Here is a 27,238-nt window from a genome sequence, read left to right as displayed (position 1 = left end):
GTCTGTATTTCACATTTTTAACAGGAATATTCACTTGTAAAGAGGCTTTTTGGCCTATTATACTTAATGAAAGCAAAAGTTGACCAAAAACACTCCGAACGGGTCTTTTTGGATACCCTAACCAATGGAATCAATTGTTCCAGTACTCTTCAAAAAAAAAAAGTATTTTCCAGTACTTCTTTCTTTTAACTCATTTCATTTTCATTTATTTTTAATTCAAAATCTGATAAAAAAATCCAATATATCTAATATGAATCTATTTATTTATACAACATGCTACTAAACCTAATTTTATCTCTTATCTCTACAGATCTAGATTTCATTTCCATACTTCATCTTCTTTTTCTCTTTTTTTTTTATCTCTTCTCTTTTTCTCTCTTTTCTTTCATTCCTCGATCCAAATCTTTTTTGTCTTTAATTTTTTTCTTCTTCGATTGTTCTGCTTTTCCTTTGTTTTTCTTCGAATTTTCTCTTCTTCGAATCTCTTCTTCTTCGAATCCATTCTTCTCCAAATCTTATATGTTTCTCCTCTTTTTTCAATTGAGAAGGGAAAACGTAAGGATAAAATTGGAAATTTTTAGTGCACTAAAAGTAGAGAGTATGTTAGAATTCGCAAGAGTATGTCCGAATAAATTTTTTCCAATGGTTCACCTCTATTCGATGCACTCCCATTAATCTTCTTGATCGTATAGAGTTGGCTTGAAAATAGAAAATCCTTAATCAAACCGTGCGAGGATCTAAAAACCGTGTGTATATATTTAAAAATTTGAATTGGATCTGAAACCGAATCAAACCGATATACGGAGAACCGAAATTCTGATTAAAGATACTTTTAGACCAGAGGAACACAAGTCCGGAGCTTGTTCTGTTCGACTTTTGTTGTACTTCCCTCGATCTGATTTTATCGATTACGATATTTCATCTATCATCTGTAAGTGCCGTTTATTCGTTTCCTCCTCCTCCTCGATTTTGTTTGTGTCTGGATCATTTATCGCTTAATCTGCTTTCACTTTAGAGAACATTCCCCTTTTTCGGATCGATTTGTTTGGTAATTCTATTGATTTTCCATGAATTTAACTTTGATTTGATTTGGTAATTTACCCGTTGACGACTGTGTAAGCTAGTTATTGAGCACGTCATGTTTCTTATGATTAAGGTTGCACTAATCATATTCGTTCGTGATGTTCTCGTACACTTGATCGCTCTGTGTTAGTAAATGCTGTAACCCAACAGAACAAATATGCCTTTTGCTTCTTCTGTTTTAGATCTCATGATTCTCATCTTGTAGCAACTGGTTGCTATTACTGATTTCGTCTTATGGTTTTGAGTTTCTGACCAGGTTTCGAGATGTAGTATTATTTGTTGATCCTGTTTGGTTTTACTTTGATCCTGTTTGGCTTTACAACTTCTAGGAGAATGCATGAAAATATTCCGAGTTTCTTTCAGTGATTATATTTCACACACTTGCATGTTTATTTGAAGGTAAAAATATGAAGCATATAGTAAAGATATTGAGCCTCTTGGTGGCAATCTCTGCCTTCTGGATTGGTCTTTTGCAGGCTGCAATTGTTCCTCGCAGCTATACATGGTTGGTAAGTCAAAACCGACGATTATGTCTTCCCCTTTTGGTTTTACTTGATCTTTTGATATCAGGATCGTCTTCTGATTTGGTAATGTTGCTTTTGCAGCTACCGATCTACTTTGTAGTGTCTCTCGGATGCTATGATCTATTAATGGTTGGTATCGGCCTAATGCAGTTTCCTACCTGTCCCCAAGAAGCAGTTCTTTTGCAGCAGGTAACTTTTTAAGACAGGCTTCTTGTTTGCCAGATCCGGTCATGCTCTTTTGGCTCAATCGTATTTACAATCTGGTGTTGCAGGATATTGCAGAGGCCAAGGACTTCTTCAAGCACAAAGGGGTCGATGTCGGATCAGACTGATACAATGACCAAGCACTAGAATAGTTAATCTTTATGGCAAGAGATCTTACATGTGTCTGTTTGAATAGTTGAATTAAACAGTGTTTTCTGACTTTACTTTGAGGTAATGTGGCAAACGACATTACGCAAAAAAGCAACAGCTAATAATAATTTGTCTTTTTCTTCTTTTGTTTCTTTAATTCGTACTTGTCTATTGATATAATGATGCCAAAAAGCCAAAGCACAGTGATAAAAACCATCAAAATCTTTTACATCTGCAAACACATTTTTGTGAGTCTGTAAAATTAAAAACCATAGAATCTCATGCGAAGGATAAAAATAAGTGAGAGCTTGTTTATTTATCGCTTCTTCTTGCCACCTTTGCCTGACTTCGATGAAGTTCCAGCGGTTGATGTTGTTGCCTGGGGTTCTTGCTTCTTCGCTTTCTGAGATTCCTGCTTCTTCACTCTCTCTGGATGTCTCGGTACCAATTCTGCAATTTTCTGCATCAGTTGCTTCCCTGCAAACATTATATATCAGCACAATGAGCACATCATATAGTATGAAGTTACACCTAGCAGTGATACACAGGTGGGAGTTTCTTTTTCTTGCAAAGCCATATGGAGATATCATATATTCACTCTTTCATGAGCATATGGATAGGATTAAAACAAGTAAGAACATCTGAAGAACAATAACTTGGACAATGGTTTTATATCCCTCATTTCTGCTGCTTGTTAAGGTCTAGCTAGCTATACAAATGTAACATTATCGACGGCAAACACAACACATTAGAAGTCTTGAAAATGGCCAAAATAAGCTAATTTCTGAATCTGGGTTTGCCGTGATCATATTGCAGAAAACATAAGAGCCTACCAAAAGATGAACTGAACAGAGATTAAACATATCATATTCCAGTAACAATATCATCATAATGAACACAAATGTCTAACACGTCAAACAAAAGCTGCAACTTGCACAAAAAACTTGTAGTTCCGTTCTGTGGGCATAAGATTGACATGTACAAAATATGTAACAGCTTATTTTAACAAAGAAGGGAAAATGAGACTTGGCCACAGATAAAAAAAAAAGGGCAAATCTCCAAAATAGCACATTTCTAAGTTTATATCACAAAAATAGCACTCAAAAACTAAAATGACCAAAATAGCATTTTATCTTTTGAAAAATTTAAAGTTTTTTTATTTTTCAAAATTTGAAATCTTATCCCAAAACCTCAATTCTCAACTCTAAACCCTAAAACCTAAATTCTAAACCCTAAACCCTAAACTCTAAATCCTAAACCCCACCCATTGAGTGCTATTTTTGTGACTTTTGACCTTGAGTACTAGTTTGGGAACAAAAACTTGATTTAGTGCTATTTTGGTCTTTTTCTCAAAAAAAAAAGAAAATTCGAGATCAATGGAACAGCTCATAGAGCCTTCGGAACAAAGGTAAAGATTAGTGTTGATATACATGACACAATTAAATTTGAAGATCATTAAAGAAGTTTAAATCAGGGTGTGATATGATGATGGGAAAAAAAAAGATAGCAGACCACAAAAGATTGTTGAAAGTTCATACTAGCGACCAAAACTGAATATGCAAAACTCATGTTTAGATAACAAGCAACATTCGCAGGAAACACAACAAGACTAAAAGAAAGAAAAGCAGATTCCATGTGACTATGTGAGTGTTTTCTATGTCAATGAAGACTACCTTGTGAGGAATACAGTATACTATACACAAAACCGCAAGCTCAATTCAACATAAGAAACACTAAAGAATGCAGAGGTGAGGTGAGGTCTTACTTGAAGCAATGGCGGGATTGACAAAAGTCCCATCCTCTCTTTTCAACTGCACTCTCACTCTCCCCACTTGCATGAAATCACGCGGATACGCTTTGTCAATCTGAGAATAATAATCAAATCAAAGACAACGCCACAAACAATTATCATTTTTCCCTTAAAAAAGGCAAAATTACCTCGACGGCGCTAGGGAGTTTCAGATGCTTGCAGCAGTCGCTAATCTCAATGCAGTTAGGGCTCTCACAAGCTTTACTCAAACTGATTCTCCTTCCCTCCGCTACAGTCTTCTTGGAATTGATGTAGACTGGGTACATCACTACCCACTTCTTCACGTTCAGCATTCCATTATTCTCCATCTACATATCAAACACATCCGAATAGGTTAATTGAAAAAAATCTAGCAACAGGCGACCTAATACGCGATTAAAAACCGTATAAATCACACAGATCTTTTCCGATTTTTCAGAAATTCAGAAGCAAGCATCGAGAGCCCTAATCGTGTACATGCGCGCGAGAAGGAAGATAACTTGATGCTTGAATTGATACGAAGAGAAGAGAAGAGAAACGAACCTAGAATCAAGCTTTTGTGGATTGAGATTGCTTCGGATCCAGATAATCGTTGAGGCAGAAGAGAGAGAAACGAAACACGACGGAGAAAGAAAGAACGAGAGAGAGAGATTTCCCAGTGAGTATTTAGTATATATTTGACCTCGAAAGATTTTTGACTGGTCGTTTCGTAATTAAACCGTACCAAATCGAACCAGAATAAACCGGGGCACTGTAAAAAGTGGAATTGATTTTGATTTGCTTATTCTGTCTCATCAAAAAAGAAAAAGGGGGCCTGAGACCAAAGACTCTTCTGCTACTCGGAGACATCAGCTTTCTTTTACTTCCTCCTCGATTGTGATTTAGAGACACACTTACGGATTGGTATGACATCATCTATCTTGTTCCAGTTTTAGACCAATCTTGTTTTTTCAGCTCTCTCTCTCTCTCTCTCTCAAGTTTTAGACCTATTTTGTTCGTGTACCGTGAAAGAGTGGGGATTGATTTCGTCTGAAAGATTCACACAAAGTACTTTTGACTTAGGTAAACTCTTTTATCAATTTTTTTTTGTTTGTCAAAACCATACCTGTCTTTGTTGTCGCTGTGACTTTTATGTTCCTCGTTCATAGCTCATAGACTTTCTGTTTGAATTCACAAAAAAAAATATGCTTTGTTCTGTCAGACTAATCCCTGATTAGGTTAGGCTTTAGAGTCCTAATGTTCATCTCTTGTGTGTTTACTGTTTAGCTTACACACAAGTAAATAAAGAACAGTGGGAGTTATAGAAATTGATTTTGCTTTCAGGTATTCTCTGTAGAATAGATATGCCAAGGAAAAACCATTCTCTAGTACTCAACGATTGTTATTTGTTAGGGTATTCTGAATCTTAGTGATCCTGTTTCATTGTTTTACTCTCTCTGGTTAAAGCCAAGTTTAAAGTTATGGCACTAGTGAAAGAGGACTGCTGTGAGGAGTCGCATAAGTATATGGGTTTTGCTCTGCACCAGGTAAACACTAGTACTGCTTCCATTATTACTCCAAAAGTTTGTTGCTTTTTTTTAGAGTTACAATGTTTGATTTACATGGACTGCAGGCTAAGCTTGCTCTAGAAGCTCTTGAAGTTCCCGTGGGGTAACTTTGCTTCATCCCAGTTTGTGTTTCTCTCCACCATTATCTATTAATTTCTTATCTTTTTGTTTGTCTGGATCAGATGTGTCATTCTTGAGGAGGGTAACATCATCGCTTCAGGGCGAAACCGAACTAATGAGACACGCAATGTAATCTTTCAATACTTTCACTACTTCCAGAAACATAAAACAATGTGATGATATAGAGTGTCTGTTGGTCACTTCATCTAAACTATCAAGTCGTTTGTTTTAATTTTGTTCGAAAAGGCCACAAGACATGCAGAGATGGAAGCAATCGATGAACTTATTGGACAATGGCAGAAAGATAGGCTCTCACCTTCACAAGTCGCTGAGAAATTCTCGAAGTGCGTTCTTTACGTAACATGTGAACCTTGCATAATGTGTGCATCTGCCTTATCGTTTTTCGGTATGGTTTCTTAATCCGAACTTGACCAATTTTTTGTTTGATTTGTTCTTGATATGATATTCTTTTTAATCAAAGGTATAAAGGAAGTGTATTATGGATGCGGAAATGATAAATTTGGGGGTTGTGGTTCCATATTGTCACTTCACATAGGGAGTTCTCAGGCGTAAGATTATCCATCTCTAGGTTCGAAGATCACTACAGCCTTATTATAAAGAAACTGCCTTGTTAAATTGAAGTTTGTGATCTCTGGTTTTTAATATAGTGAACAAGGTCAAGGAGGAAAAGGGTACAAGTGCAGAGGAGGAATAATGGCAGACGAAGCTGTCTCTCTTTTCAAATGTTTCTACGAGCAAGGCAATCCCAACGGTAACCATTCTCATCTTTAGCTCCAGTTATGTTCTTTGCTGAAACATCTTTAAAAAGAGTTTTTTTTTTTCTGTTTTAGCCCCAAAGCCACACCGTCCTGTAGTTCAAAGAGAGATGGGTTAGAGGCGAACACGTTGCGAAAATTGGTGTTTTTAATTAGGATATGAAGAAGTTGAGGTAGAGTTTGTCGAATAATGATTCTACATATGGAACGTTATCAGTTAGTTATATCCAATACATATGTATAACCTCTTAAGTTGGATATTTCAATTTTGAGCTACTTAAGGAATTAGCTGCTGTTTGTAACTTTTTTCTTGTGTTGGTAGATAATTAGACATGACCATCATGAGAAGTAGAAAAGGTGAACTCTGTTTTCTATCCATAAACACTCTAACAGACTTGTTCTTTTACTATCCGTATCGGTTGTTATGGTTTAATTTATCAACTAAAACAAGTGTTCAAAATGCAATGCATACATATGCATAGTTGATGTTAACTAAAAAAAAATAGCAAGCTGTATAGGGATGTTTTTATTGTTAATAAAAAACACACAGAAGAGAGGAGAGTGTTTCTTGTGAGATTATGTTTCTGGTGGGCCCATTTGAAATGGGCATTGGATGATTCATGATTGTATGAATGAATGGCTAAGATTTCTTATCCACTAGAAAATCTAGTGTTTTCTCTTGCCGCTAACTCTCCCTCTCTCTGTTTTCTCTTGCACTGCTCTCACAGTCACCTTGCTTCGTTTGTTTGGTTTTTTGAGCATCTGGCCGGCCATGGATACATCATCTCTCGTGATTAATCATCGTCAGTCTCTATCTCGCATCATCAAACTTCCCCATGTACCCAAATCTTATGCTTTCTCCTCCTTTCAATCCTTTCAGACCAGACAACTCCTAAACAAACAGCTCTCTTTCCGAGCTACATCTCCTGCTGCGGTACAAAGAGACAACCACGAAACTGCCTCCTTCGTGGAAGACGACGACGAATCGTACGGAGAAGTCAACAGAATCATCGGAAGCCGGATGGCGGCAGGAGGAGGCGGAGCCGCCATGGAGTACCTGATCGAGTGGAAAGACGGCCATTCTCCCTCGTGGGTCCCGTCCAGCTACATCGCAGCAGACGTGGTGTCCGAATACGAGACACCGTGGTGGACCGCCGCGAGGAAAGCCGACGACCAGGCACTCGCTCAGCTTCTCGAATCGTCGGAAGGTCGCCGCGACGCCAACACGGTAGACGAAAACGGAAGGACGGCGCTTCTTTTCGTGGCGGGGCTAGGTTCCGACAAGTGCGTAAGGCTCTTGTCCGAAGCTGGAGCCGATCTTGACCACCGGGACATAAGAGGCGGCTTAACCGCGCTGCACATGGCGGCAGGGTACGTGCAACCGGATGCGGTGGCGGCGCTGGTGGAGCTCGGAGCGGATGCTGAGGTGGAAGACGAGAGAGGGTTGACGCCGTTAGAGCTGGCGAGGGAGATTCTGAAAACGACGCCGAAAGGGAACCCGATGCAGTTCGGTCGGAGAATAGGGCTGGAGAAGGTGATCAGCATTCTCGAAGATCAAGTGTTCGAGTACGCGGAGGTGGAGGAGATTTTGGAGAAGCGAGGGAGAGGGAAAGACGTGGAGTATCTGGTGAAATGGAAGGACGGTGGAGATTGCGACTGGGTGAAACGTGTACACGTGGCGGAAGATGTGGTGAAGGACTACGAAGCTGGGCTGGAGTACGCTGTGGCGGAGAGGGTGATGGGAAAGAGGATGGGGGACGATGGCAAGACTGAGTATCTTGTCAAATGGACTGATATGGCTGATGCCACGTGGGAGCCTGAGGAGAACGTTGACATTAGCTTTGTGCAACTCTACGAACAAGAAGAAGAGGCTCAACCTGTTAATGAGCTTGAGCTTGGGATAATTAAGGAATAACGCCATGATTTTTGTTTTGTTTTGTTTCTTTCTATCGAAATTTTCTTTTTAACTAAATATTTCACAAAAAGGGCATTTGTCAATGATGTGTTAGAAAATTTGCCGAGAGTACTGGAACACTTGGTCAATTCTAATTTCACAAAGAAGCATTTCTTAATTAGTCTGGCGAGTTCTCTGCTGAGATTAGAACAAAAATAGCTCAATTCAAGCTCTGTTTGTACATTATTGCAAATGCCATCAATTGATATTTGTTCTTCTATGCCAATTGAAAGATTTGACCATTCTGATCATATGGTGCGACGATATAAGAACAGTTGTTGGCTCAGATTTTGTAACAAAATCATTTTGTGAAAAGATCGTTTTCTGCAGAGTAACTAGTTTTGGAATTTATGACTGAAAGTTAACATTTTTTAAAACAGAATTTGGAATATCCGAGGTTGAAAACCGGGGACGGAAGAAACCATGACCTAATTGTGACACTTTTCCTAAATTAATAGTTTCTGGATTAGAAGAAGACTAGGTAATAATTTGCGTCTTGTACGGGATGTAATTATTAGTTTTATTATTTTTAATAAAAAGACATTAAATCTGTTTAATTTGGATATTGGTTCGATTTTAATTTTTTTTTAATCTTCTAAAATATAAATATTATTTTAAATTAATATTCATCTTAGAATGTCTGAACTTTGGAATATCAGCGAGCAGTCTTTCGTGTCTTAGGCTAACCAATTGTTTGATATGGATTTATGATTTGGATTGAGTTTAGTTGACCTATTGATTTTTATTCGTTTTGACATCTCTAGTATTGTGTATCTGTATTTTATCGTCATGGGTTTATTTCTGTCGGTTGGAAATCATATATATATATATATATATATATATATAATGAGAGACTTTTTTCTCTTCTAAGAGCATCCACGTATGCAAATAATAAAAATTGTGGGTCCCATTTATTTTCCGGTTTTGTTTGGTCGACTGGGTTATGAGTTTGGTTTGATAGATTAGTGAAACTCGTGTTTTGTGCTTCACCAGGGCTTAACTTCGCCGTCTCGGCTATTCACAATCTTATCTCTTTGTCTTCCCAGTCGTTATCTCTTGACCTTCCATGTGGTTTAAATGTATTTTTTTTCTAATTCTGCCATATTTGTTATTCACATTGAATCCAGTATTCACGTCGACGCCTCCGTTTCCTTCATCAGAAATCTATAAAAAAAAGGAAAAAAAAATGCAGCAATCACAAAATTGCAAGATCTGTGGGAACGAAGCCATACACTCTTGCCGTCTTTCGACCCCTAATCTCAAAGTTCTATTCGTTTTTGGGTCGTCGCTATTGAATAATACGATCTCACGTTTTTACAATGAGTTGATACGATAAGCTTCGCTCCGATCTCTGCAGATTTTCAAATTTCCTCTTTTATTCGATCGTTTAGTTGATTTTTTCACGAATTTCGGAAATCTGTTCTGTTTCTTCAATGGATAAGAAGATTTCGTTTACCGATGATCTTCCTGATGGTAATTGAGATTATGCATTTCGGTTTTAGATTAAAATCAAATCTGTGTGTTAGGGTTGTATGCGGTGTGTATGTGTTTTTGCTTTCCAAATCTGATGATCTTCCTGATAGAAGAATTTTTTTCTTTAATTTGGAAAGAGATTTGATGAATGATTCATCGTAACATGTCTTGCAGGCACGATCTCAGCGCTTCTCCAGAAGCAGGACAATGTGGTGCAGTCTTCCGGGATCGTGATATATCAGGTCTCGCTGCTGCTAGGAACCTCTATGAAGCTTCTACTAACGTGACTGTTCTCAAATCAAGCGATAGGATTGGTGGTCGATCCACACTGATTACTCCTTTAGTTGTCCTGTTGATATGGGAGCTTCTTGGTGAAGTTTTTTTAATCTATATGTGATGTATACGTTTTGAACAGCCTTGCGTTCTAAAGCCTTTCTCAAACGTTGTCTAGGTTACATGGAGTCTCCAATGACAACCCCTTGGCTCCTATTATACGCCGTCTAGGGGTCACCCTATACCGAACTAGCGGGGAACACTCCATCTTGTTTGATCATGATCTCGAAAGATACCCTTTTCCTGCCTGTACGTCCTATTATAGTATATACACAGGCTTGGATTCAAGATTTCGGGGCTATAAACATTTCTTGAAGAAGTTCAATTATTTTTTTTTTCTTAATTTGGGGGCCTATCCTTATATAAAAATCCTTCAAAAATTTTTGAGGGTCAAGGCCAATATTTTAACGAATTAGTTTTTTGTCATAGAAATCAACTCTTATAAGTATAATCTGGCTTTTTCCTATCTCAGTTATGGACTTTATGACATGCACGGGAATAAAATTCCGCCGCAGTTTGTCACTCAAGTTGGAGATGCATTCAAGAGGTTTCTCCAAGAGGTAAAAGCTTTGTATTTTTACTTGAGTTAAATTTTAGAATTAGCATATCCTTTTGTCGTAATAATAGAATTTGACACATGTTAGCTTGATTCTAGATGGAGAAAATTAGGGATGAAACTGTTACGAGCAGGTACTAATAGGCTTCCCTTAAAGTTAAAATATGTTTCATCTTTAAATTTTAATATTAAATTGTACATCTTTTCTCTTGGTGAACACACATGAAGTTTATTTTATTTACAAGGCTCGGGCTCTCGGATTTTTGAGGTCTTGAGCCAAATTGACTGGTACTATGTCTCTTGCACTCGCTGCAGCAAAAAACTAGACAGATCTGCCGCATCTCTCCGCCGCAACCAATGTGTTAATCACAATGTCACCAATGTAGTAAAGTAAGAACTTTACATACTCATAAAAAAACCAATATACACTAATTTTAACATTTCGATCACTCATGTTTCGTTTATTCAGGTACCGTGTTGAATTATTGGTTGATGATGGGAAAAACTATGCCATTTTTTTGGTGTTCGACAAGGAGATGCTTAAGCTCGCTAAGCAAGATGCAGCTGCTCTTCTTCTTGATGAGGTTTTTATTTCTTCCCACCAACATGTCTCAACACTCTAACAATCACTCAAACCTCTAACATACTGCAGGTTAATGGTGGTGTCGGCAAGAAACTCAAGGCAGAACTTGGAGGGAAAGATTTAGATTTCCATATACGTGTCACTCCATACAATTTCTCCCCAGACCACCGCACCTTCACCATTTTCGCAATCAGTGACAGTTTTAACACCGAGGTATTATAGTCTATACTCAACTAAACTTTTTCATGTGACTCATGTTTAAAATACCTCATCAGAACTTCTCTCCAGAGTTGCAACATCAAGGAAACACCATTTTTTGAAGGGAAATGTGGGGAAGCATCCACTTCCTGCTTCTGCCAGCAACACATCTACAACTGACGTGAAAGAAGGTGGAGCATACACCCCCGTGAATGAGAGTTTTTAAGCAATGAAAATGTGAATCCAAACTCTGCTTGCATTTCTTTACAATTTCTTATATTACTATGCATATACTATTTCATACTTTCCAGTTATTCCATGTTTTTTCAAAGTCGTTTACGGCTACGGACCTCATCCGACGAGAACAGTTTATAAGTTTTAATTGTTAAAAGGGTTGACTTAAAATTTAGTATTGTGGTTACAAAATACGATCCTGTGTTATGTACATGATACACCTAACATAAGTAAACATGCAGTATAGAAATATACATCCCCTTCGCATGCGCTATCTTCATTAGCATTTTCATTTAAATAGAATTTCCAACATCATACGTGTGCATAACTATGAATTTACACATCTCTACCCTTCTTCTTATACACCTCTTCTGATAATCACTACAAGCATACTAACCAAACACTTAGACTCCACCTCCTATAACATTTTCACATACAACAACATCTATTTTTAACATCCCCGCGCTTGCGCGGGGCTCCGCCCCTAGTGTAATTTAAGTTTGGGGTTTGTACTTTTCTGTTAATGCCTTAAAATGGGTTTGCCCCAAGGATGTAGGTTTTTCGGGCAGATGGATTTGATGGAGAAGTTGGAGTTAGTGGAGCTTCCCAAACTTGAAGGCCACACTGATAGGGTTTGGAACGTTTTCTGGAACCCTGTCAGTACTCTACCCATTCTTGCTTCTTGCAGTGGCAATAACACTGTACGCATCTGGGAACACAACTCTCTCTCTCACTCTTGGTCTTGCAAGGTTCCTTAATATTGCTTCATGAGTTTATTGCTTCTTGACCTTTTAAATTGATCATGAGTTTTGAGTTTAGCCCCCCAAAAAAAGGCCAAAGCTTTATTGGTTATATTGTGATTGCTCAGACAGTTTTGGAAGAAACCCACACTAGAACTGTAAGGTCATGTGCTTGGTCTCCCTCTGGAAAGTTATTGGCCACTGCAAGTTTTGATGGTACCACTGCCATTTGGCAGAATTTTGGAGATGAGTTTGAGTGTATTTCCAATTTGGAGGTACTTACTTACTCCCCAACCCCAATCCTTGATTTGTAATTGCATTGGCAACTACAGTCGTATATATATATATATATATATGGAATTGTATGCAGGGACATGAAAACAAAGTCAAGAGTGTATCATGGAATGCAGCTGGTTCATACCTTGCAACATGTAGTAGAGACAAGTCCGTGTGGATTTGGGAAGTGTTAGGAGGAGCGAATGAATATGATTGTGCTGCCGTGGTAAATGGACATACACAAGATTTGAAGATGGTTCAGTGGCATCCCACTATGAATGTTTTATTTTCTTGCAGTTTTGATAACACCATCAAGTTATGCTGATTGGGTTGGGCTAACAGGGAGGGATGTAAAACTTGAAACTTGTTACAAAAACAAAATTTATTAACGTTAGTTGCGTGCTACTCACAGGTGTGGTGGTATGAAGATGATGATGGTGATTATCAATGTGTCAAAACCTTAGATTAATCCAACAAGTACACCCTCTTCTTTATATGCCTTCCAGTTTTATTCTTAATAGACAGATTTATAATATGTGTGTTTATTCTTCACACAGCGGTCACTCATCTACTGTTTGGGCCATTTCGTTTAATGCTGCAGGGGACAAGATGGTCACTTGTAGGTTGGTAAATCTTCTCCCTTCGTCTGCCATACTGTTTGACTGTTCTGACAATATCGAGTTTCGCTTGAATGTGGTACTTGCAGTGACGATCTAACCTTGAAGATATGGGAGACAGATATTGCCATGATGCACTCTGGTGAAGCATATGCATATTGGTGAGACTATAATGGCTTACATGGATTCCTTTTTTCCTTACAGTTCAGAGCTTGACATAATATAGAGTTCTTTAACTTCTCCAGTTATATCTCCGTCCAACTTGTGCTAATCTGCTTGGAATTTGCAGGACTCATCTTTGTACACTCTCTGGTTATCATGATCGTACCATATATTCAGCTCACTGGTCAAGGTATTAACACCTCTCTTGGTTTCCTTAAAATATGGTTTACCAGGAAGGCATGAATGTATTATTAACACCTAATGACAGGGACAACATTATTGCGAGTGGAGCAGGCGATGATGCTATACGATTGTTTGTGGACAGCAACAATGACTGTAAAAAAAACTTCACCTAAAAATTTACTTCAAAAACCGAAATCCTTTTTTTTTTTATCTCAGTGTGGGCTTTGGCAACTTCTTTCCATATATATACATCAAACGTTGTTTGTATGTGTAACCAGGCTGATGGACCTTCATATATTCTGTTACTGAAGAAGGAAAACGCACATGACGTGGATGTAAACTCTGTCCAATGGTCACCCGGTGTAAGTTCCATGTTTCAAATGAAGTAATTGACACAAATGCATACAACTTCATACGTCAATATATGGTTGCAATGATGATCTAATGTTCAAAGGCATCATTTAAATGTAGCTTAGAAGTCAAAACATAATATCAAAGATTTGTTATTTGATCAGAGACATTGTTTGAGGACATGATAGAGACATTTGTTTATGGCTAAGTATTTTACCAGATAATGATATTGCATAGTATCTATGATTTTGAGCATGCCGTTGTTTTCTGAAACAGGAGGAGAACCGGTTACTTGCCTCGGCCAGTGATGATGGGATGGTCAAGATTTGGCAGCTTGCAACTAAACAGTGACTGGTTTTTTTGTTCCGGTTAGGTTTGAAACTCCTTTGGTGTTTATGTAAGACAAAACCTTGAGAGCTTGTTATTTTTTATCTTGTTTAAAAATTTGTTATATGTTTTGTTAAATTTGCTATGTTTTATTCTTGAATAGTTTCCTTAGACTTGAAGTTTGCATCATCACAGCCCTGTCACATGTTTAGTTTAACATATATTGTTTCTTTTGATTAGAATTTACATGTAATCGACATTTATGTTTGGTTCCCATGTTCAACTATGATGCAAGACTTTATTAGAGATGAATCGAAGAAAAAAAGATACATAAGAGTTCGGGGTGAATGAAAACTTAAAAAATCCCTCGAAATAAATTATATATTTTTGCATCTTTTGATAGAAGATGTCTATTTTAGAATTTTACATATTAATCAAATACTTATGGATCAGACCAAGGATGTACTTTCCTTTACATGGACTTGAGAGGGATCGAAGAGAATGGAGCCACATTGTATGTCTCAGCCACACATTCCTTTACAAAATCATCTGGTGACTCCAGGTTTGTGTCAGCCTGGTGCAAACACATGACAATTGAGTCTGGTCATGAAAAGTCAGAGAACCAAAGATGATGAAAAAAGAAGAAAACACTTACCACACGGAACCATTGTTTTCCCGACGGTGACAAAGTAGTCATGGGCGTTGAAAGCCGCATACACGTCTTGGCCGCTTACACAATCATGGAGCCTGCCATTAACAATCATAGTTATTAATAGTTAGAAGCGATAATACAGAGAATGAGACATCTTTGTCTTACGTAAAAGCTAGGAACTTGCTCTCAGGATTGTCCAAATTATCTGTAGAAGCCGGTAAACTGGACTGACATAAACGATATAATAAAAGCAAAGTTAAGGAAAATAGACGAATATAAAAAAGGAATACGAGGACGATAAGAAATCGTATTCGCAAACAGACATGGAGTCCAGATATGATATCTTTCCTTAACTCAAAATATTTGCTATGTTAGTGAGACGGGACTGTACGAATATAGAGTTCCAGGATACAACTGTGGCAGACGAATCAGGCCTCACTCGTGATCGCCCTATTGAACTATAAACTCCACGAAACACTCTCGGGATTATGACTTACGCGAAGGGATTTTTGCTGTGGTTTTGATACGGGAAAAAGTTAGAAATGAATGAAGAGAAGAGGCGATATTTAAAAAGACATAGACAACCCACTTCCCGCAACAGCTGCTGCACGTGGGTGAGAATCTCGCGGAGATCGAGGGAAGTTGAGTTGCGAAACTTATTCCCTAAGACTCTCTCTTATCTCGTTTAAAAATTTTGAGAGGATAAAATGCATGACGTTTTTATTTTCTACACAAACTGCTTGTCGTTTTAAATAAAATTGCATGCTGTTTTTTTTCCCGAATTAAATGACAAAACGTTGAGCTTAAGTTGGTCCAAAAAAAATCTTATTGAACCAGAGGCTTTCCACCAAGACCCGACCCGACCCGAGCCGGCCAGGCGGGACATTCATGTCATTAACACATATATAAACAACTCTTCTTTTCTCTTTTTTTAAAGATGATTTATTATGATCTTACAATTATGATATGAGAAAGATTACATAGACGATTCGACAACCAACAATACTACCTGCCTTATGAAGACCTACGCCTAACTGCATCACCTGAGCCATCCTATGAAGATCCACGCCTGGCCAGATTTACTTTCACCATGTTGAAGTTCCCTTGTAAGTCTTTCTCCTGTAGTCTGCATAATTGTTTGATAAAGCACTCTCTCCTGGATTTCCTGTAATCTGCAATAAATTGCATAGTCTGGAATTCAAACCCTAGACCTGAGTGTAGAAGCCTTTAAACCTTAACCAGTAGGCTACGGTGCTTCCACACTCTTCTTTCCTCTTCTTCCCCGATGTGGAACATTTCTGATACACAAGATGACTTGATTTTAGGGCTTAATAACATTTAGCCCAAGTCATTTTATATTCACATTTTAAATAAAAACCATTGGGCTATTTATTTGATCCAACATTATCTATCTTCATGCCACACAAAAAACAAATAAGAGTAGGCGCAAAGATTAAACGAGAGGATAACGATTAGTTACTTTGCTGAGGAAATTTTCGTGCTTGAGTACACATGCATGGGGTGTATGTCGGAACTTGATCAACTCTGAAAAGAACCTAAAATGGTTCTGCTATTCTTTGCTTCAAGCTGAATTTTAAAATAACAAACAAGCCACGATACAACCGTTACAGCCTTACACAGGGGAGAATCCATCCATATTAACTTATAAGATATAAGACTTGCCTCTTTCCACTGGAAGTTGTTGAGAGCAGTATTAGCTATTGTTATTACCATTTCGGGTAATGTCCATATGCGTCTCCCATTAGCATCATTGATCAAGGTCGGTCTCATATAAGATTGTTAACAACAATATCATTCATGTATGTTGGCAATGGTTTTACCTGAGAAATCATCAAAGCTAAATGAAAATTCTTCATCTGCCAGTTTCCCCTGACAAGAAACAGAGTATAAACTTGAATACTAAAACAAGAAACTTTCAATGTTTTGATAACGTTATAAACTGTACCTTCCGAACCACAGTTCCAGATTACAGAAGAGATATGTAAGGAATGGACACTCATCCAGGCTGCAACGAGAAATCAAAAGTACCTTAGAATTGTATGATCTCTCAATGTGAATCCATCATGCGCAATTATGAAATTTACACCGTGGTAAGGAGGATTCTGCTGGTTAACCTATATAATAAGAGAAGCGAGTAAATGTGATGATGTTATGAAACGTACTTGGAACAAAAATTAATAACTTGAATGTATCTTACTTACCTGGTAAAGATCAGAAGATCCTGCAACCCGAGTAGCAAAGCTTCCTTTCATACCCTAAATAATGTGGAACATAAGAGTGTTTCTGCAATAAGGCTTCTTCTAACATCATTGGTGTATACCAGATTCTAACGTTGTATACCTTCATAAATTTTCTAACATCATCCCTGTACATCCCATTCCACTCAGCCCACCTGAATTTGAAACAATAATCCAGTATTTACTGTGAGAAAAATAGTATTATCTATCACATTTTGGAAATCAAAGGCAAAACTGTTACCCATCCCAATTTGGAAACTCCCCGACAAAATATAATCCTCCATAATCCCAAGGCTCTGCAATCCCCGACGTGAACGAACGGAAGCGCAGTGTATATCTTAATTCATTGTTTTTTTCCTTTTCTTGTTTGTCATTCTCCTAGAAAATATATTTTGGTACGAGAACAGTAATAATGAGGCGGGTGACTGTGGTCGGGTGGTAAGGAGGCGGGATTGGGACGCTAATACGTTTCAGTTTTAACCCACCGGCTGCACGAAACTAAATCACAATTATCTTAGTCATCTAACACGAATATGGGCACATGCTTTAGGGCTCATTTGAATGTCCAGAGAAAAGGTCTATCCATGAGCTGTACTTTCCTTTGGAGATTAGTATAGACCTCTTTATTTTTTTTTTGGTAAGCTGCAGGAGACATTAGTCCCCTACTTTTTATTTAAAATATAAAATTACATGCAAAACTGCCGAGGTCTCGATACCCCATTAATATCCTCTAAAGAAATAGCACCAACGCTATCAGGAACAAACTCGAAAACATGCAAACCAAATGATAAAGAAAGAGCATAAGTAGCTAATCCATCGGCTAGATGATTAGCTTCCCTATACACATGCGAAATCTTGACTATCCAGTCTCTTGTTATGAAGCCGTAGCACAGACGTACTAGGAATGACAGGGGATGAGAATCATTAATCCCTGTCCGAAGAAAATCCACCACACTCTCTGAATCCACTTCCAGCTCTACCCGACGAAAACCACGCTCCCATGCTATGCACAGCCCATAGTATACTCCCCACAACTCTGCCATAGGGGCGGAGCAAATCCCAATAGTAAGCGCAAAGCCTCCATGCCACATTCCATACTCATCTCGCAGAACTCCTCCTGCCGTGGCAAGACCCGGATTACCTTTAGATGCTCCATCAGTATTGATTTTGATCCATCCGGACGGTGGCTTCTGCCAAGATATCTGCCTCTCCACACGTTCCCTCCCCCGACTGCGTCCACTAAGCTTATCATTCGCTACCACCACTTCCCGAGCTTTTTCTCTAAGAAATTGAACCCTATCGCGACACTTCCCTTCATCTCCAAACACGTAACCACACCTCCATTTCCAACACCACCAAACTGTTAAAGCAAAGAGCGTGGGCCATGAGTCTCCCCAGATCGGTTCTCTCTTCGCAAGGTTCTCAAATAGCCATTCTAGAAGGGGCAGAGTAAAGAAGCGTTGCTGTTTACTTCTAGGAACAAGTCGTATCCACAACCCTGCAGCCGCCGGACATTCCCGAAGCACGTGGAGTATCGTCTCATCTCCACCTTTGCACAGCGGGCATATACTATTCTCACTCAAGTGTCGGCGTTTACGTTCCATGTTCGTCATGATCACCTGATGGCTTACTAACCACAAGAACACCCGGACCCTCTCTGGGTTTATGACACTCCACACCCGCCTATACAAAGCTTCCATATTAGGCCTCGGTACCGTGTTACTTGTGAGGAAAGTATAAGCTGACTTCACAGTGAATAAGCCATCTTTACTCTCTCCCCACGACATTCTATCTCTAGCGCCAGTTACCTCATCAAGCACTACTGAAGCCAACCTAAGACGGTTCATTTCTGACATATAAGATTCGATTCTCTCCTGTATCCAACCTGTTCCCGTCTGCCATAAATCACAAACCCGTTCCTCTAATCTCTCTTCAGGTACCTCGACCGTACTTAACTCAGACAAAGATTCCTTCAACAGCCATCTATCCCTCCAGAAGCGAATCCGACTGCCATCACCAGTCACCCAAGCCATTCCCGGAATAACAACCTCACGTAACCCCATCATCAAACTCCTCCATGTTGGCGACCACGTCCCCCGTGTTTGTAGCCACAATGGATTATCTATTTCTCCCACATGGAACTTCTTCCTCAGTATCTTCACCCATAATCCGTCTTGCGTATTAAGCAGCCTCCAGCCCAATTTTGCTAATAAGGCAATATTCATTTCTTTTGCCAAACGTATTCCCAATCCACCTTCACACTTTGGTCTGCAGATCTTTTCCCAAGAGAGTAGATGCTGTTTCCTGCTACCCTCATTGCTTCCCCAAATAAAAGACCTAGCAATTTTGTCCAACTGATCCAGTGTAGCTACCGGAAGAGCTATAGTACTCATTGTATGCACCGGAATGGACGCAAGAACAGATTTAGTAAGTGTTATCCTCCCTGCCAAGCTCAAAAACCTCCTCTTCCAACCAGCCAGCTTCGAAGACACTTTCTCAACTACATCGCCAAACGTCTCCTTGTTTATTCTTTTTTGTAGAACAGGCATACCCAAATATTTTCCTAACTCTTTGGTTCCCTTTATACCACTTTCCCTGCTTATGGAGTCCGCTAAATCCCGATGCACATTCTCAGAGAAAAAAATTAGAGATTTCTCTAGACTTACTTTTTGTCCTGAAGCTCCACAAAATCTCTCCAGCACTTTGCGAATCACTCGAATCTGGGATATTGATGCCTCTGCAAGCAAGATCAAGTCGTCCGCAAAGCAAACATGGGACAATGCTGGCCCACCTCTAGATAGCTTTATTGGCTTCCATTCTTTCTTGGCAACAGAGAGTTCAATTTGATGACACAATCGTTCCATGCACAGTACAAAGAGATATGGTGATAGAGGATCTCCCTGTCTAAGTCCACGTTGCGGTTTAAAAGCCTCTGTCCTCTCTCCATTCCATAATAGACTCATTCCCGGGTTCGTCACGCACTGCATAATCCATTGAATCCACATCTCTGGGAGTTTTGCTGCTTGGAGAGTATCTTCTAAGAAATCCCATCGGATCCGATCATATGCTTTTTCGAGATCCAACTTGAGTAACATCCACCCTCTGCGACCCTTCTTCTTTCTCATCGAGTGAACTGCCTCTTGTACCACCACAATATTATCAGCACTGAGCCTGCCAGGGATGAAACTAGCCTGTGCTGGACCAATGAGATTTGGCATAAGCTTCTTTAAACGCAACACCATCGCCTTTGTTATTATCTTGAACAAGACGTTACATAAGCTTATAGGACGGAATTGCATAATCCTCTCCGGCTTAAGGACTTTTGGGATTAGAACCAGCATTGCATCATTCATACCTTCGGCGAGGACTCCTGATTCAAAGAACTCTAGCCCACACCTCGTGACTGACTCACCCACTACTTCCCATGAGTCATGGTAGAAGACAGGTTGAAACCCATCTGGACCTGGAGCTTTGAACTTGCTCATCGATCGAACCGAAGTCTCAACATCCACTGCAGAAAAAGGTTTATTTAAAATTTCTTTCTCCTCTCTTGTGAAATCCGTAAACCCTTCCCGCGGGAGCTTCTCCGTGTCTAAACTGATGTCATCCGTTGAGTACAGTCTTTTGTAATAGGTTATTGCTAGCTTTTCCAGTTCCTCCGACTGATCAATCCACCTACCATCATCGTCCTTCAGCATATCAATTCTGTTTCTCTTCCTCCGAACAATTGTACTCGTATGGTAATAGTTTGTATTTCTATCCCCAAACACTACCCATTTCTCGCGTGACTTCTGGTACCAGAGAACTTCCTCCTGCTCAAGAACAATATCAAATTCTTTCTGTAAAACCCCTTCCTTCTGCAGCAAGTCATCAGTCGGGTTCCTCTCCAAAACTTCCTGAATTTCTCTGATATCCTTCATTAACTTTTCCTTCCTTTGCTTCACATCACCAAATACCTCTTTGTTCCATTGTTTAAGCTTTACTTTTAAGGCCTGAAGAGCCTCAGGAGTGCGCATATCCCCATTCCAAGACGCCAAGAGTAGCTCTTTAAAGCCCTCATGCTTAAGCCATGCAGCTTCGAACCGAAAAGGTCTCCTCCTAGGATTAACTCTCTGTTCAGGCTCTAGTTGCACATATAGTGGTGTATGATCTGACGCGAGGAAAGGTAGATGAGCAACGACCGCCTCCTGCCATCTTACCCGTGCCTGAGCGCTACACAAGACCCTGTCCAACCTTTTCGCTATAAAGTTCCGAGTATCCTTTCCTCTTCTCCATGTGAATGTATTTCCTCTGAACCCCATATCCACCAAGGCTAGCTCGTTTATCCATTCTCCAAAAGCCAGCGAGTCTGGTGAGAGTCTACCATTCCCTCCTGACCTCTCATCTAATCTCAAGATCGTATTAAAATCACCACCTACCAATACCGGTTCCGTAATACCTTCAATAACCCGCTTTAGCTGTCCCCACAAATTACTTCGACGACTCACTGTAGGCGCAGCATAGACCGCAATAAGGTGAATGATTTCCATCCCAATCTCCACCCGTGCATGAACAAACTGTTCTGACGATTCTACGACCGTAAGAACTCCAACATTATTTCTCCACAAGAGCCAAATACCTCCACTTTGGCCAACTGCATCCACCCGAAAAGAGTTATCAAATCCTAAGCTCTGACAGATCTTCATCGCCTTATCTCCTCCCGCATGAGTCTCGAAAAGCGCAAGAAAATCTGTGTTGAACTTCTTCAAAATATACCGAATAGATCGTCTGAAATTGGGTTTGTTTGCCCCCCGGCAATTCCAGAATATGCAATTCATCATCTTTATGATTTTAAGGTCTAAGAGAACTACCGGGGTACCCTGTTATGCAAGGGACAAAACCCTTCCATCTCCCTGCGAGCTCGTCTGTATCTCCGAGTCTCCTTGTTCCATCTCGCTGGTGATATTATCCATCGGATTTGCCAGTTCCTCATCTCGTAACTGCAGCGGTTTCTCTGCAACCCCAATTGCCGCCGCATTTTCTCTGAATAGATCAACATCTCTCCCTGCATCCAACCTCTCCACTCTCAGTCTCTTACCAGACTCCGATAGACTGATCTCACCTTTGGTCGGGCCAAAAACCAACCCTCGAGCGGGCCGATTATTCAATTTTTTGGGCCTTCCCCGTGGTCCCTCTCCTGTCTTCTTATCCCCAGCCCACTTATCTTTGTTCCCCACTTTCAAACCCGTCATTATGTTTGCTTTCCCGCCAAAGATCATAGTCTCTTTGCCACGCGAGATTTCCTTACCTCTGTTTCTATCCACATTCATATCCTGATTCTCCTTGTTCTCTTCTCCCACAACAAAATCTTCCCGTGTTTCTCCCAAGTTTGTGTCCATCTCCAAACTCCCGTATTTATTAGATAAAGCAATCTCTGCGGTTTTCCCACCGTGAGCGATCTCTTGGTTCTGACTTGCCTCTCCACTAGTTTCACCCATCACGTTCTTTGTCTGTCTGGTCCGCATCTGCGACCCTCTCCTTGGTCCCTTTACCCGAACAAAACCATCCTCTTGCATTTGCTGTTCTTGTCTATTTTCCAGTCCATTCTTGGCCTGCGGCTCTGCATTTACGGCCAAGTTAGCCATTCTTTCCGCAATCATCTTCGGACATCCATGCACCAAATGTCCATAAATTCCACATTTTGAACAAATAACTGATAGACCCTCATAGGCTACGAAGTATCTCTCTCCATTTATTAGCACTGTCCCTTTCAAAGGCTTTGCAAGGTTCACTTCAACGCATATTCTCGCAAATCTTGCCCTTTCAAAATTCAATGTGGTCAGATCAACACGAATTGGTCTCCCCAGTCCTTTAGCAATGCCCATGAGTATTGATCGGTGGTAGAAATTCACTGGGATGTTCGACAGTCTGATCCAAACCGGTGTCGTAACAATGTCATCTCTGAGGGGATCAAACTCTGGCGACCAAGCTCTCACCATGAGATAACTACCAAAAGCCCTCCATGGGCCTCCTGTTAACGCTGCCAAGTAATCTTCTTCCTTCTCGAACCGAACCATGAAGAATTGTCTTGGTAAGTCCATTACATGCATTACTCCCTTCGGACGCCATAGTTCTCTTAGTTTCTTGTTCAAGGCAGTTATCGCGACACTCCTTCCCAAAACCCTAATAATCATACACTGCTTCCACATCCCGTTCATCGCTTCCAGCACTTCCGATTCGATCGTGATTGATGGTTCACCATCCTCCCCATTCGGAAAGTCCACCCGAAGCCGCTCCGCCACAAACGAATCATCCATAATACTCTCTGGATTTGGCATGCCTCCCCCGTTCGTACCCGCTGCCTTAGCTGCCCACGAGATTACCGCATCTGGTGGATCTCCTGGTGGTCTCGCTCTCTCCCCCACATCCATCATGGTTGCATCTCGATCTCCCGACTCCAAAACCCTACCTTCGCCAATCGCCAAGACCCTAGAGTCGCCGTTCATTATTTTACAGTATAGACCTCTTTATAGACATGGGATACCCCATGTTAATAAATAATAATAATAATAATAATAATGAGAGTTACTTACTTACACATGGGAAATTTGGCTAATAGGAAGGCCATATTGAGGATTGGTTTGTACTTTTATATTTTTGATATCATTAATTTTTGTCTTAATATACCTTTGATTTTATAAATACGAAATTAAGCCTCTAATTTATAATCTAATACAAATTAAATATCTAATCTAATTTATAAATTATATTGGCCAATCAAAAATAAAAGCTAAATATTTATATAGTTTATTTATTTAGTTTGTTAGTAAAATAATTAGAAATATTTAGTTTTTTTCACTTTCAGCATTGTATTAAAAATAACCCTTAATTGGCATTCCATTACGGAGAATTGGTGAACTTTGTCTCGACATTCCAGCCAACTATTGCATGCTCATCTGTCGAAGTCTCTTCTATTTCCGACCATTCAAGGTAATTTTGAACACAAGAAGAACAAAGGAACGAAATTGATGAATAAAAAAGTTGAATTCAACGTGATTCAATGCAATTCAACATAAAACACGATAAATTTGAATAAAATTATTTAGAATTATTTCCTAGATTTTCTAAAATTTAAAAACATAGAATATAGGAAAATATAAAATACATAATCTAAAAACGATAAAACATAGAAAAAGGTAAGAATACATATTATAAATAAGATAGAACACATGAAAAATGTTAGAATTTAAATTCTATTATGGTTAGAGCATAGCATACAGGTAAGAACGCGCTGTTTTATCTACAATATATGAACAAGATAGAACACAAATCAACGTTTTCTAATTTTTTCTACAATGAACACAAAAGCCTACAATATATATATATAACAAAGACATTTGATTAGAACAGAGACATATGTATTCTATATTTGGATAGATCATAGAGAAGACGTTACAACACAAATTGTAACTTTATAAAACATATAAGATAAGTTAGAACATCTATTTTATCCTTGTAAAAAGAGTTATAATATATGTTCTAACAAATTTAGATCAACAAATCCATATTGTTTTTAGATTTTAATTTTGGTATATATCAAAAATGTAAATACTATCATCATGGAATTGCTTTTTTCTTATATTTTTTTGAATTTGTTTACTCTTTTGTTTAATTTTTATGTGATAATGAGGATCTTTCGAATCAAGTAAAAAAAAAACTAAAAACGATGATAAACACACACAAAAAATAATAATATAATTAGATTATTTTATTGAAAATAAAACAAGATAATAAAATATCTTTTTATACTATAGAAAAATATAAACCAACCCTTAAATCACCAGTTGTATAAAAGATGACCACTTTCTAAAGTTTTTTTTTTTACTTTTTGCAACAACATTGAAGTTTTGGAAAAGGACCAAGACATGCCCCTGTGCTGTATGTTCTTCTTTTACACTCATCATCGCAGTCAATGTCGAACCAATCTTTTGTACAATATCTTAAAATGCAATGAGTATATCCACCCACTTGATTGATCACTGCACAAATACAAACAAATTAAAAATAATAAATATATATGCATACATATACATAACATCAATTTCACTAATATTAAATTTTCAAAACTGAAACAGTCAAAAATTATTATTAAAAATAAACAAAAGATAGATGAACAATGAACAATTTGCTATATACCCGGTGAGGCTAAAACGTTGGAGTTGGACAACGAAGACGTTGCTAATACCACTACAAGAAAAAACATAACAAATGTTTTTCTAATATTCATTATTTTATATCTGTCAATTTTGTTGTGGGAAAAAGGGTCGAAATGCTTTATTTATATGATTCTTTGTCAAAAGTTGTCTTAAATTTATATAGATCTCCTTGTTAAAATAGAATCCTACTTTTGGACCTTACCTTTATTTTATAGATTTTTAAGTTAAATATACATCTCCTATATATTAATTGAGGATCCTTTAAAAAGTGTAACCTATATTTTATACTAATTAAAAAAGAGATATGATGATGTGTCATTTAATTAGAACTAGATTCTGACCCGCCCTTTTAAAGGGCGGGTATATTTTTGTTTAATTTTTTTTTGAGAAATTTAATTTTTGTATTTGTGTTATTTTTGTAATCATATTTTTTTTAGTATTAATTTAATTTAATATAATATTTGGTAACTATATTAAATATGTCAAATTGCATAATTATATGTCATATCTATTTCAAAAATTATTTTTAAACTTTATTTCTAAAATTTGCAACATATTATATTTTCTTAGTAGTTACCTAACCTACGTTGCACGGAAGCTTCATCGGACGTCCGCTTCCCGCTTCGGAACCGGAATCGGAATCGGAACCTTGTGGAAACTTGCGGAATCTCGCTTCCAAAACGTTTCTAAAATATTCTTTTTAAAAACCTGTTGGAAGCTTACGATTCCGTTTTGGAATCACGCTTCCGTTTTAAAAAAAAAATACAATGTATATCAATAAAATATAAAACCATATTTTTAATCTATATAAAATAAAATAAAATTAATAGTAATGATTATTAAGTTATAAATATACAAATATCAAAAATAATACTATAAATTATCTTTATGCATTGGGATTTTTTATTAAAGATATAGCACATATTGAAATATATTGTGTCAATTTTTTATGAAGTATTAAAAATAATTAATATAAGATTTGTTTGTAAACTAAATTATGTGTATTTTTACAGTTTTAATATAAAATCATTTCAAAATTATTATAAATGAATAAATGTTTTATTTCAAATTTAAATAATATAATTTTAGTCCTAATTTTTAAAAAAAAATTATATATATATATATATATACGCTTCCAACACGTACCCGCTTCCTAATATTTTAAAAAATCTCGCTTCTGCGCTTCTTTACGCTTCCGCTGCAACCGTATTACTGGATGTTGGCGTTAGCACGGTGGCAACCGAAGAAGTCGCAGCTCTTCCCATCGGAGATAACGTTCTGGATCAGGGTGATAGGTGTTCCGATGGAGTTCAGGACGGTGCCTACCTTTGAGAACCTCGGTGATGCACTTGGACGAACAGTAGCAGTAGATGTCGAGCACTGCAGAGTGCAGGTGGTGGTGGACGCGTTTCAGGAGCTTTGCTTTGAAACAACTTTGGACTTCAAGGGTGGAGAATTTTACGAGGGGGAGGAAGCGGCAATATCATTGAGGTATGAGAAGCTCTTTGGATACTGCACACTTTGTTCTAGCTTGTGCCATAAGGAGGAGAAATGCCCTCTTGCTAAGAAGGTGTCGCCTGAGAAGAAAAGAGAGGGTCGAGAAGGAAATGGAGGATGGTATGATGGTGGGAAACACGATGATCGAGCTCGGAGCTATAAGGGAGTGGTCATAAATGGAAATCAGAATCAACAACACAAGGAAAGAGACGGTAGGGACTACTATGGGAAGGGTAAAGTCAAGATGGTGGAAGAGGCTGACTCAAAATGGGTGAAGGTGGCTGATAGAGGCAATAAGGGGTCTTTTACTAATCACAGGAGCTTTAGGGGTGAGGGAGATGGTTCTCGACATAGATCTTCCCGAAGAGAGGAACACCGGGCTGAGGGTCAGGGTCAGGGTCAGGGAGGAAGTAATAGATCCTCCTCAGGTCAGTCAGGAGTTCCAAAAGAAGTAGT

The 27,238-nt window shown here is 38.6% G+C and overlaps 7 protein-coding genes across 12 annotated transcripts in view; 5 read left to right on the top strand and 2 right to left on the bottom strand.

Moving 5' to 3' along the window:
* The first annotated feature begins 534 nt into the window (after positions 1-534).
* Positions 535-2,104, top strand: LOC106444900 (dolichol-phosphate mannose synthase subunit 3-like). 2 transcript variants are annotated; one of them, XM_013886326.3, is made up of 4 exons: positions 535-931; positions 1,483-1,592; positions 1,689-1,796; positions 1,880-2,104. In XM_013886326.3, the coding sequence occupies exons 2-4, from the start codon at positions 1,491-1,493 to the stop codon at positions 1,937-1,939; spliced, it is 270 nt and encodes an 89-aa protein (XP_013741780.2). In that variant the 5' UTR covers positions 535-931; positions 1,483-1,490; the 3' UTR covers positions 1,940-2,104. The 2 variants fall into 2 exon arrangements, with proteins under 2 accessions (XP_013741780.2, XP_048593558.1); XM_048737601.1 differs by having other exon boundaries at positions 536-934; positions 1,485-1,592.
* A 32-nt stretch (positions 2,105-2,136) lies between these two features.
* LOC125577000 (signal recognition particle 19 kDa protein-like) lies at positions 2,137-4,435 on the bottom strand. Its single transcript, XM_048737598.1, has 4 exons — positions 4,294-4,435; positions 3,900-4,079; positions 3,727-3,826; positions 2,137-2,438 (listed from the first exon to the last, which is right to left on the bottom strand). The coding sequence occupies exons 2-4, from the start codon at positions 4,077-4,079 to the stop codon at positions 2,278-2,280; spliced, it is 441 nt and encodes a 146-aa protein (XP_048593555.1). The 5' UTR covers positions 4,294-4,435; the 3' UTR covers positions 2,137-2,277.
* Positions 4,436-4,537: 102 nt separating this feature from the next.
* On the top strand, positions 4,538-6,497 carry LOC106444901 (tRNA-specific adenosine deaminase TAD2). 4 transcript variants are annotated; one of them, XM_013886330.3, is made up of 9 exons: positions 4,538-4,653; positions 4,735-4,812; positions 5,197-5,276; positions 5,363-5,400; positions 5,480-5,546; positions 5,664-5,823; positions 5,899-5,986; positions 6,086-6,189; positions 6,269-6,497. In XM_013886330.3, the coding sequence occupies exons 3-9, from the start codon at positions 5,211-5,213 to the stop codon at positions 6,310-6,312; spliced, it is 567 nt and encodes a 188-aa protein (XP_013741784.2). In that variant the 5' UTR covers positions 4,538-4,653; positions 4,735-4,812; positions 5,197-5,210; the 3' UTR covers positions 6,313-6,497. The 4 variants fall into 4 exon arrangements, with proteins under 4 accessions (XP_013741784.2, XP_013741786.2, XP_013741783.2 ...); XM_013886329.3 differs by having other exon boundaries at positions 4,546-4,653; positions 4,729-4,812; XM_013886331.3 differs by having other exon boundaries at positions 4,570-4,653; positions 4,762-4,812.
* LOC106360558 (tRNA-specific adenosine deaminase TAD2) overlaps positions 4,639-27,238 on the top strand; it is a 98,357-nt gene continuing 75,757 nt past the window's right edge. Inside the window, exons 1-2 of the mRNA XM_048737597.1 lie at positions 4,639-4,653; positions 4,762-4,812. The gene's annotated coding sequence lies outside the window, so the exon portion shown is untranslated. The remainder of the gene's footprint in view (positions 4,654-4,761; positions 4,813-27,238) is intronic.
* On the top strand, positions 6,858-8,268 carry LOC106444902 (signal recognition particle 43 kDa protein, chloroplastic). Its single transcript, XM_013886333.3, has one exon. It carries the CDS (start codon positions 6,966-6,968, stop codon positions 8,106-8,108), a length of 1,143 nt encoding a protein of 380 aa, XP_013741787.3. The 5' UTR covers positions 6,858-6,965; the 3' UTR covers positions 8,109-8,268.
* LOC111200012 (protein CIA1) lies at positions 8,532-14,353 on the top strand. 2 transcript variants are annotated; one of them, XM_048737595.1, is made up of 12 exons: positions 8,532-10,899; positions 10,979-11,093; positions 11,162-11,305; positions 11,381-12,273; positions 12,393-12,539; positions 12,635-13,017; positions 13,098-13,163; positions 13,247-13,318; positions 13,447-13,509; positions 13,588-13,655; positions 13,781-13,864; positions 14,130-14,353. In XM_048737595.1, exons 4-6 carry the CDS (start codon positions 12,058-12,060, stop codon positions 12,863-12,865), a joined length of 594 nt encoding a protein of 197 aa, XP_048593552.1. In that variant the 5' UTR covers positions 8,532-10,899; positions 10,979-11,093; positions 11,162-11,305; positions 11,381-12,057; the 3' UTR covers positions 12,866-13,017; positions 13,098-13,163; positions 13,247-13,318; positions 13,447-13,509; positions 13,588-13,655; positions 13,781-13,864; positions 14,130-14,353. The 2 variants fall into 2 exon arrangements, with proteins under 2 accessions (XP_048593552.1, XP_048593551.1); XM_048737594.1 differs by having other exon boundaries at positions 13,588-13,864.
* LOC125576998 lies at positions 21,953-25,672 on the bottom strand. Its single transcript, XM_048737586.1, has 2 exons — positions 25,266-25,672; positions 21,953-25,108 (listed from the first exon to the last, which is right to left on the bottom strand). Exon 2 carries the CDS (start codon positions 23,573-23,575, stop codon positions 21,953-21,955), a length of 1,623 nt encoding a protein of 540 aa, XP_048593543.1. The 5' UTR covers positions 23,576-25,108; positions 25,266-25,672.

Source organism: Brassica napus, chromosome A8 (genome assembly GCF_020379485.1).
Source record: "Brassica napus cultivar Da-Ae chromosome A8, Da-Ae, whole genome shotgun sequence".
In the NCBI taxonomy this organism is placed as follows: domain Eukaryota; kingdom Viridiplantae; phylum Streptophyta; class Magnoliopsida; order Brassicales; family Brassicaceae; genus Brassica; species Brassica napus.
This window is presented reverse-complemented; position numbering and strand designations above follow the sequence as displayed.

Excerpts from the sequence above, each read along its gene's own strand:
- LOC106444900 (XM_013886326.3), top strand. The coding sequence starts at position 1,491 with ATGAAGCATATAGTAAAGATATTGAGCCTCTTGGTGGCAATCTCTGCC. Across the intron at positions 1,593-1,688 it reads CTCGCAGCTATACATGGTTG|CTACCGATCTACTTTGTAGT; the intron begins GTAAGTCAAAAC and ends TTGCTTTTGCAG. Across the intron at positions 1,797-1,879 it reads AAGCAGTTCTTTTGCAGCAG|GATATTGCAGAGGCCAAGGA; the intron begins GTAACTTTTTAA and ends CTGGTGTTGCAG.
- LOC106444901 (XM_013886330.3), top strand. The coding sequence starts at position 5,211 with ATGGCACTAGTGAAAGAGGACTGCTGTGAGGAGTCGCATAAGTATATG. Across the intron at positions 5,401-5,479 it reads GCTCTTGAAGTTCCCGTGGG|ATGTGTCATTCTTGAGGAGG; the intron begins GTAACTTTGCTT and ends TGTCTGGATCAG. Across the intron at positions 6,190-6,268 it reads CGAGCAAGGCAATCCCAACG|CCCCAAAGCCACACCGTCCT; the intron begins GTAACCATTCTC and ends TTTCTGTTTTAG.
- LOC125577000 (XM_048737598.1), bottom strand. The coding sequence starts at position 4,079 with ATGGAGAATAATGGAATGCTGAACGTGAAGAAGTGGGTAGTGATGTAC. Across the intron at positions 3,827-3,899 it reads AACTCCCTAGCGCCGTCGAG|ATTGACAAAGCGTATCCGCG; the intron begins GTAATTTTGCCT and ends TATTATTCTCAG. Across the intron at positions 2,439-3,726 it reads CAATCCCGCCATTGCTTCAA|GGAAGCAACTGATGCAGAAA; the intron begins GTAAGACCTCAC and ends TAATGTTTGCAG.
- LOC111200012 (XM_048737595.1), top strand. The coding sequence starts at position 12,058 with ATGGGTTTGCCCCAAGGATGTAGGTTTTTCGGGCAGATGGATTTGATG. Across the intron at positions 12,274-12,392 it reads CTCACTCTTGGTCTTGCAAG|ACAGTTTTGGAAGAAACCCA; the intron begins GTTCCTTAATAT and ends GTGATTGCTCAG. Across the intron at positions 12,540-12,634 it reads AGTGTATTTCCAATTTGGAG|GGACATGAAAACAAAGTCAA; the intron begins GTACTTACTTAC and ends AATTGTATGCAG.
- LOC106444902 (XM_013886333.3), top strand. The coding sequence starts at position 6,966 with ATGGATACATCATCTCTCGTGATTAATCATCGTCAGTCTCTATCTCGC.
- LOC125576998 (XM_048737586.1), bottom strand. The coding sequence starts at position 23,575 with ATGAACGGCGACTCTAGGGTCTTGGCGATTGGCGAAGGTAGGGTTTTG.